The sequence below is a fragment of the Vigna unguiculata genome, chromosome 8, assembly GCF_004118075.2.
Source record: "Vigna unguiculata cultivar IT97K-499-35 chromosome 8, ASM411807v1, whole genome shotgun sequence".
Taxonomy (NCBI): Eukaryota; Viridiplantae; Streptophyta; class Magnoliopsida; order Fabales; family Fabaceae; genus Vigna; species Vigna unguiculata.
This window is the reverse complement of record NC_040286.1, coordinates 6,920,599-6,930,621: the sequence shown is the minus strand read 5'-3', so window position 1 is coordinate 6,930,621 and position 10,023 is coordinate 6,920,599. Positions and strand designations below refer to the sequence as shown.

Below are 10,023 nucleotides of genomic sequence, written 5' to 3'. Positions count from 1 at the left end.
ATATAGTTTCTTAAGAAGAAAATCTCATTCCTTTTCTTCTAAAAATCCGTATAAATAGTTCCTCTAAACATTTTCTTTTATTTTACTCTCTTAAAAAAAGTGTTTATAGGAGAATTTATCCAGAATAACATATGCATTGAAAATGCCAAAGGGGCACAAATATTAGAGCCCAAATATGAATGAACCAATTTCACCCAACAATGATATTAAACTTCCAATCAAATAAACTGCAACAAGATTGTAAATCCATAATACAATAAATAAATATCGATAAATCCATGAGCCGTCAACGGCAAAACGATATACCACTCTAACGATAAAATTCCCTCAAAAATCTATAAAACTACAAGGACTCCACAATGGAATAGTAAATTAAATTGTCGACAAACTGAGAAATGTGATTAATCTACAAGAGCTACCATCCGAGCTATTCAAGCATTATCCCTCTCAGCCTTCCTAAGATGGCACTGCAAAAACACAATTCGAGGAAACCATGTCAAACTTCAAAGCAACGGTGTAAGAATAGAATCAAACACAAGAACCAAACAAAAGGTGAAGCAAAAATGACACAAGGGTAAATATATCTTGTACAGAAAAAAAAAATAAAAAATAGGCATCAAAATACAATATCAAAGAAAACATGAAAACCTACTGTAGCTAGCTGTATCAATCTGCTCAGGAAGCTGCTTTATATCAACTTCAAACCTGGATTGAACCTGAAATTCGACAATTAACAAAATGAATATTGCCAATTGATTCAACGTTAGCATTTTGAATAGACAATTATATGAAGCCAAATATTGTGCAAGGAATTATGGTGGAAGGTGTTCCAGTAAATGGTAGAAACGTGACGGTTATGTTAGAATGTTACTAAATTTCTAAGGTAGATGCATTTTTTCATAACAGTGCCCAGAATTAGAGAGGTGACAAAAGGAAAATATAAACTAAGTTTCTTACATTGTTGAGAACATCAACATCAGTGGAACATGAAACAAATGTAATTGCAAGGCCCTTGGTTCCAAATCTTCCAGCACGGCCAACCTGTTCCGAGAATTTACCCAAAAGAAATGACAATTAGATGATGGCTCTAGAGAAGAATGAGGGGCATGAAACAAATTTTGTAGGAAAATTTTGAAAAATGAAGAGATTATCTAATCAGACCCTGTGCAAGTACGTATCAGCAGAATCCGGCATGTCATAGTTTATAACTATATTCACACGTTCAATATCGATTCCCCGACCAACCAAATCTGTTGCAACTAGAATTCTTGTATGTCCCTCCTTAAAACCTTTATATCGCTTTAACCTGTACAAAAGCCAGAAATTCAGATCAGGCACAATTTACCAATGCACAAAATTGATCTTTTGAGACAAACCAGCATTAACAAGACAAAAGAAAACAGAAGACTAATAACAACCATCAGTGAACAACACCAACAGAAACACAGTTGTAGGAACACAAAAATGATGGACTACCTATCCAAATCATCAATTATAAACCAATGAAGACTGATTTGTCGGCATCCTTTCATATCACATAGTACATACCTTTCTTCCTGAGACATTCCAGAATGAATGCAAATAGATGGGAAGTTGCATTCTCTAAGCAGTTTGTCCAGCTCCGCTGCTCTACTAACACTTTTCACAAAGATAACAATTTGATTGAAGTCCAATGCATCAAGAAGGTCGTTCAACTTCCTGTTCTTCTCCTCTTCTTTCAATTTGATGTAGTGCTGCCATTTCAATAATCCGCATAAGCCCCATACCATAAAATTTGTGATATTTAGCAAAACATGAACGAGTAAATAATTTAGTTTGATAAAAGGCCCACCTGCACAAGTCCATGAAGGGTCAACTTTGCTTCGTCATCAACATAAATTTCCATTGGCTGAAAGAAACAATGATACAGTAAATCATGTTAGGAGCCTTCCTCAAGCTAATGGAATCCAAAACGACATCAATGATGTATGTTGATCCTTGAATCACAGTTCTGCTTCATTTATTTTATGTCTTTGCAGATACCTCAAGTCACACCATGCAACACTGACACTCTTGAGAACTCTAGCAGGAACGTTCCCAGAATACACTAACAATCCCCTTCCCACCCTTAGCTATGACATATCCTATGTTGTAAAAAACCGTATCAGACACAGACTTTTGGAGACAAAACCAACTTCCAATGTGAGACAACTGAGGGAGCTTATAGAATGAGAAAACATACAAACTTAATCAGGAACTTACCTAAAACATTCCCAACAAGATCTACCATCCCCAGCTATAGCTACCCAACCCCACGTCATACCCAGAAGTTGTTTCCATAAAAACTGGCTATAACAAAAGCACTGTCCATATTGAAGTCATACAATCACAAGTAATTTTTGATGATACCACAGCAATCTAAATATCTAAAATGCTTTCAGGGAATTTAGGACTTAAGAAAAGAGACTAGTAATAAGTAGTATTGATTATGGGGCATTACATCTTGCATAAATTTTTTGCAGACAGGACGTATTTCCTTGCTGAGTGTTGCAGAAAACATCATAACTTGCTTATCATGGGGTGTCATCTTGAAAATAGCTTGCACATCTTTCCTCATGTCTGTAGAATTCATGATGGAAACAAAGAAAACCAATTAAAATCAAAGGAAGTCCAAAAGTAAGATGCAAGTTATAAGAATGGTTGTTTGGAAAATCAACATACCCAGAGATTCTAGCATCTTATCACATTCATCTAAAATGAAATGTCTAACATTCTTCAAAGAAAGGTCCTTATCCCTAGCTAATCCAAGTATTCTTCCAGGTGTACCAACAACAATACTAGGGCATTCGTTCTTCAATAGATCCTTGTGAACTTTAATGTTGACGCCACCATAAAAGACAGCAACCTTCAGATCGGATAGGTAGGTGCTAAACCTTTCAAATTCGTTGCAAATCTACACAAGAGAAATTACACATGTATCTTATATCAGAAGTTAATCAAATAGCAAGTTCCATAATATTGCAAGTGCTAAGTTCTAAATAAATACCTGGTATGCTAATTCCCTTGTATGACATAAGACAAGTGCAGAAACTTGCCCTGCAACAGGGTCAATCTGCTGCAGGGTCGATAGAACAAATACAGCAGTTTTTCCCATTCCAGATTTAGCTTGACAAATCACATCCATTCCAAGTATAGCTTGAGGTATGCACTCATGTTGCACTGGTGGCGAACCAAAGAAAATAGAGGTCCAACGAACCAGTGGTAAGTAAAACAAACCTTTGAGAGATTTACCAAAGTATAATAGTTCTCCAAAAGAAGATTACGATAAAAATATTACCTGTAAAATAAAGAAAAAATAAAAAATAAACAAGTTTAGTATAATTGTGATTTTATAAATACAATCAGCATAAAATATAAGATCTTTATGTAAGAACGATAACTGTAGAAGTTAAGCACGAGTGTTTCTATATTCAATTATATGTCCTCTTAGAGACTTGGTAATATGTGAGCAACTGCTCATTAGAGTTAACAAATCTAATGATGATGTCTCTAGATTCCAGTTTTTCTCTTATGAAATGACAATCCATCTTAATTTATTTGGTCCTATAATGAAAGACGAGATTAGAAACAATGTGTACTGCTGCCTGGTTGTTACATACAAGGTGCATCTGGGAAACTTCTTCAGATTTAAGCCTCTTGAAGAGTTGTTTTAACCATATGAGCTCAAAAATGACTAATATTGTTTTCCTATATTCTATTTTTCATTTGACCTTGCCACGACATTTTTTTCTTATTTATCCACAATATTAAACTATCTCCAACAAAAACACTATATCCTGAAGTAGAGTATCTATCACTTGGTTACCTTGCCCGGTCAGTATCAGAATATCCAACAATTTGAGTATTTTCCTTATCTTTATAATCGAGGTCTTGGCAAAGAGTTTAAAAATTGACTTACTACGCTCAGAGCAAAGGCGATGTCGCAACAAGTCACACTAAGGAATTTAGTTTATCAACTAACGTTTTATATCTCTCAAGTTCAGAATACAATTCTCCTTGATCAAGTTCCAGTTTGACAATCAGATCCATTGGTGTGTCCACAAGCTTAACATTTATCATCCTTGTTTCTTCTATAATGTCAAGAGCATATTTTCTCTTATATATGAACAAACTGTAATATCAAGGAAATACCTTAAGTGTCCAAGATATTTGTCTAGAAAGTTTGTGTTTTTAGCTCAATTGCTGAGGCGAAATTTACTCCTACAGGTTCTAATGAACTTCCAAATGTGGCAGGTCTCTGCTGGTTTGATGGCCAAGATTATTTGCATTAGAGCCAGTAGATTCAGAGAATTCTAAAAGGGCAATCAAGATCCAACCATGTCGATGGTGGAGGACCGAGGTCAAATAACTGTAGTTTTGAGATCAGGATATCATAGAATTTTGAATGGGTTGTGGATCAAACTAGATTAGTGCCAACATTTAGAGACGTGCAATACATGCTAAATTCGTTGAAAGAGAAAAAATCTTTGAATTCTTACATGGTCTTAACCATGAATATGACCCAATCAAGGTACAAATCTTAGAAAGAGAAAAAATGTTTCCTATATTAAAAGTTTTCTTTATTGTCAAGGGAGAAAAATCTCAGAGAGATATCAAGTTTCATGGAGGAACTTCCAACACAGGTTATTCCATGACAACAAGAAAAGGGATCTTCATGGAATCAAACAATCGAGGTAAGATCCCTGAAAAAGGCAACCATGGAATTGTTCATACAGTAAAAGATCACAACATACTAAGGAAATGTACTTCAAACTCCACGGGAGAGACCAAGTACTAGAGCACATGGGAGGCAACAAAGGAACCTCCCGTAATATGAAGAAACAAATCAGCCTAGTGTTGGTCCTCAACCAAATCTCAAGGTGTTTGAATTCCTGATCTAGAAACAACTGATTACATGAACCCAATTCCTATGTCTTTCAATTCATATGTTCAAATTAATAGAGAACAACTCATTACAGTTGCAAATAGCAATGATATACTCATGCAAATCTGGGAATAAATAAAGCCAGAATCATTTATTGAATTAAAAGGTGTTTTATATGTCCCAAAATTGGTCAATAGTCTTATCTCTATATTGTGTCTTTCAAGACCTTGCCACGAGGAAGATGATTTTAACTACTAAGGAGCAAAGTGGCTTGTATGTGTTAGAGTCCAACGACTCAATCAAAACATGGGCGGTCATAAGCCAAGGAGCAACAACAAAAACATGAGCAAATTCACAAAAATGACTTTATCATAAAACACTTGACATAGCTCATTTAGCCTTATGAAATCATTGTTCCCTTGTTTGTTTATCAAAGAGTCTGGTAAATCTTTCAATTGTGATATTTGTGAATTGTCAAAACACCACTGTGCATCGTATCCAAGTAGCAATAAAATAAAACAGTAATTTCCCCTTTTGAATTAACTCACTTTGATTTTTTGGGCCTATTTAAGAATCTATCTGGAGTAAAATGGTTTATCACTTTTATTAACAATAGTACCTGTAACATGGACATATGCTATAAAAAGTAAGTCTTAGGTATTTCAATTATTTGTTAATTCAATGTTTTGCCAAAAATCAATTTGAAAAAAAAAAATCAAAAGAATTAGGTCTGATAGTTGTACTGAATATGATAATCATGAACTCTCCAAATATGTGTCCCTTAATAGCCACATGTACTGAAATAGAGTACTTTTTTCAAGAATATCTGGGGTATTTCAAATCTTTGTTAATTCATTGTCTTGCCAAAATCAATTTGAAAAAAAAAAAATCAAAAGAATTAGGTCTGATAGTTGTACTGAATATGCGAATCATGAACTCTCTAAATTTTTGTCCCTTAATACCCACATGTACCAAAATAGAGTACTTTTTCTAGACCTTTTAGTGGAGTAAACCTGCAAGTATTGAACACGTACATACATGGTACATTTTCAGATTAACTTTAGGAGCACTTGTGCTTCAAAATAAATCATTAATTGATCCAGAGTCATCACATGACATGTTATCAAGTTTTATTAACTCCTTGTAAACTAACAAATTTGTAATATGGAGATTGACCATGGTGGTTTGGGGCCATGTAATAATTTATTGTGCTTCAAAGGTCAAACAAATTTATTTTGACCAAACCATAGTGAAGACAAGTCAAATTGGGTCCGGTTTGCGAAAATTTGGATCCAAATCATGAAAGATCGAGTACAAGTTAGGTCACCTTTGCTCATTTAGAATCATGTTGGATTGGACAGTGTTCAGGTGGCATCTTTTGAAAAACTAAAAACTGAAAAATGGGGGGAAATAATAAATGGGAAAAAAACTAAAAATTGTAAAAGTTGAATGAAAATATATATCAAGTCTCAAAACTTAGATTTAAAAGAAATAAATCAATCAAATATTAGCAGTAATTAAATTTTAAGCTTTTATGATAGAGTCCGGTCTATCGGCGCATAATGTTTCAAAACTTGTATCTGATCCAATTGGTTGGGTTAAACCCAAACCCATGGTCACCCCTAACAAAAAATTAAAGCTTTTAAAACCAATAGTTAAACCCATAACTATTCTGTGTTCTTAAATCATCAGAGTAACTCCGATAGTAGTTATTATAAATAATTATGCAGGTAATTAATTTACCTTCAGAAGGGTGCTCAAATCCAGAGTCCACTATAGCCCGAAGAAGCTCTGGCTTCAGCAAAAAGTCTCTGAATCCTGAACTGTGAATTCCAACATAACCCCTGCAAGAAACCAAAAACAGAAAAAGAGCATTCAACATCAGAAGATCATAAAAAAGCAACGTAGTCCATTTTCACTCCACCCAACATCCCCCAAGGCCAGATCATCAACCCATTTCAAGTAAAAACAAAAAACGCAAACTTCATTTGGAATTACCCTCGTACAGTTTAACCCCATAATGAGCAGAGCAATTTTAACCCCCAAAAAAATGCGAAAATTAAATGTTAACAATATATCTTATATCATATTTATTATGAAACACTTCAAAATTTGGCATGAGAACATTTCCACGCAAAGACCGCACAACTAACTCACTTCTTCACAGCTTCACCGTTGACTTTATTAGCAGCACCTTCAGGCTCCTTCTCTTCTTCGTCTTCGTAGTCAAGAAGGTCCTCCTCGTACGCTTCAGTCTTTGTGTCCCCCATTACTACAATTTACAACAACATTATTAATTCAATTGCAATCACTGTTACAAACTAAGAAAAGCTCCAAAAAGAAACCAAGGAAAGAACGAACAAAATATTAAACCTAGGGTTTAGGCGCGTAAAGTCAGATAGAGAGAGTATTAGGGTTTTGAAGAGTGTACCTGTTCGTAGAAGCGTTCGGAGGAGGCGGTAGAAGGAGTGGAAGGGTTTCTGAAAAGGGAATTTTCTTAGCGGAAAATCAAATTTTTTTGGGGTAAAAAGGGAGTGAGAGTGATGAAAACTTGAACATCTTAGGATAATAACTGTATATAATAACGCTGCCAAGTGTGAAAAGAAAAAATAAAAGCAAAATTATATTTTAATAACTATAAATCCAATTTTCATAACTAGATCAAATTATATTTTGAAAAGAAAAAACAGATTTTGATAACTAGGGTGGAGAAATAAACTAAATCCAGTATAATAGCAATAAATAATTTTCTATAATTATTAGTAAAGAGATCAATTTGTGTAATTACTTTACTTTATACTATTATATATAATTAATATTTTTATTTCTTTTACTTAGTGTACCAAATTATTGGTATTAACACTAAAATGTGGACATTAAGAAACTATTACTTTTTCTATTACTAGAGAAATCCAGTACGTCTTATATTCATATTTTTACAATGGAAATGTGTTAAGTGTTTTTTATAATAATAGATGAAAACACAAGTATTATTTTTTAATGATAATAAAAAATTATAAAATTATTATTATTAAAATTATAAAATTAAATAAAAATAATTTATAATCTATAATTATATATAAATATAAAAATAAATATTAGATTATATATCAAAAGATTTTTTTTTTATGTCGTTATTTTAATTTTAATTTTTATAATATAATTATTTATTCATTTTTCTAATATACAAAGAGGGTTTTTCTTTTAATGTCTATAATCATTATTTTTATTTTATTCCTTAAAATATGATTATTTATTCATTTTCTAAAGACCAAGTTATTTTTATATGTTACTAATTCTTGTTCTTTACAAATTTTATAAATCTAAAATTCTCTTTTATGGATAAACAAAAATTGAAATTGTTATTGTTTTAATCTCACCCAAATTTTGATTAGATAATTGAATCTGAGTAAGAATCAAAATAATTGGAAACACCAAAATTTTATAAAAATATTTTTGTTGATACAAAATAGTTCAACAATACATTAAACGTATTTTCAATTATCAATAGGGGATGTAACTCAAATGGTGGAGTGTTTGCTTTGCATGCAAAAGGCATGGGTTTGATCCTCCGCATCTTCAATTTTAGTCAAAATTAGATATGGAGAAAGTTAAGACATTATAAAGAGAAAAATAACCTATATTACTCATTTTTGAATTGGAAATAAATTGGGTTTGTTAATGTTTTTTAACTTCATATCGTACTTCGAGTTACCCCGCCCTGAGTTCTCTCGGGATGAGCTCTTAGCGATTAGCCCAGACTTCTAATTTCTCGGGGGTCGGGAAATGAAATTCATAGAGCCCCCAAGCCTTTTTGTCGTGGATCGCCACCTCCACATCAACATGCTACTCACGTTTAGGTAACGCGGGTATGAGTTAGTCATCCGAGCAACTAACCTGGTAGGTTCTCTCCGTCTATGAAATTGCATTTGACTCACCACCAGCATATGAATCAAAGTAGCAGCCATTTCGGTTTCAGTGCGTAAAATAAAGCAGCAGTTTCAACTTCTTATGCAATGAGCAAAACCTGTGCACAATTCTTTTCTCTGAGTATGTAGAAAGAACTACTAAATTTATAGAATAAAAATCATGGAATCACTAAAACTTTATAAAATATTTTTGTTGATACAAAATAGTTCAACAATACATTAAATGTACTTTTAGTTATCAATAAGGGATGTAGCTCAAATGGTAGAGCGCTCGCTTTGCATGCGAGAGGCACGGGGTTCGATCCCCCGCATCTCTAATTTTAGTCAAAATTCGATATGGAGAAAGTTAAGACTTTATAAAGAGAAAAATAAACCTATACTACTCATTTTTGAATTGATCGCCCGAGCAACTAACTACTAACTTTATAGAATAAAAATCATGGAATCACTAAAACTTTATAAAATATTTTTGTTGATACAAAATAGTTCAACAATACATTAACTGTACTTTCAGTTATCAATAGGGGATGTAGCTCAAATGGTAGAGTGCTCGCTTTGCATGCAAGAGGCACGGGGTTCGATCCCTCGCATCTCCAATTTTAGTCAAAATTAGATATGGAGAAAGTTAAGACTTTATAAAGGGTTTGTTAATGTTTTTTAACTTTTTGTCGTGGATCGCCAGGTCCATGATCCACGCCAACATGCTACTCACGTTTAAGTAACGCGGGTATGAGTTAGTTATCCGAAACATGGAATCACTAAAACTTTTATCAATAAAGGATGTAACTAAAATGGTAGAGTGCTTGCATGCGAGAGGAATGAGGTTCTATCCCCCGCATCTCCAATTTTAGTCAAAATTAGATATGGAGAAAGTTAAGACTTTACAAAGAGAAAAATAATCTATATTACTCATTTTTGAATTGGAAATAAATTGGGTTTGTTAATGTCGAGTTACCCCGTCCCGAGTTCTCTCGGGATGTGTATTATAGCGATTAGCCCATACTTCTAATTTCTCGGGGGTCGGGAAATGAAATTCATAGAGCCCCCAAGCCTTCTAAATTGGGTTTGTTAATGTCGACTTACCCAGTCCCGAGTTCTCTCGGGATGAGCTCATAGAGCCCCCAAGCCTTTTTGTCGTGGATCGTCGCCTCCACATCAACATGCTACTCACATTTAGGTAACGCGGGTATG

The 10,023-nt window shown here is 33.7% G+C and overlaps 1 protein-coding gene and 1 non-coding gene across 2 annotated transcripts; one reads left to right on the top strand and one right to left on the bottom strand.

Moving 5' to 3' along the window:
- Window positions 1–176: 176 nt before the first annotated feature.
- LOC114195616 (DEAD-box ATP-dependent RNA helicase 56-like) lies at window positions 177–7,487 on the bottom strand. Its single transcript, XM_028086143.1, has 12 exons — window positions 7,335–7,487; window positions 7,061–7,175; window positions 6,647–6,747; window positions 3,026–3,198; window positions 2,701–2,932; window positions 2,480–2,598; window positions 1,832–1,888; window positions 1,549–1,733; window positions 1,162–1,306; window positions 958–1,041; window positions 653–716; window positions 177–467 (listed from the first exon to the last, which is right to left on the bottom strand). The coding sequence occupies exons 2-12, from the start codon at window positions 7,171–7,173 to the stop codon at window positions 457–459; spliced, it is 1,284 nt and encodes a 427-aa protein (XP_027941944.1). The 5' UTR covers window positions 7,174–7,175; window positions 7,335–7,487; the 3' UTR covers window positions 177–456.
- A 1,589-nt stretch (window positions 7,488–9,076) lies between these two features.
- On the top strand, window positions 9,077–9,149 carry TRNAA-UGC. The gene has a single exon. It is a non-coding gene; the product is annotated as a tRNA-Ala (tRNA).
- Window positions 9,150–10,023: the final 874 nt, after the last annotated feature.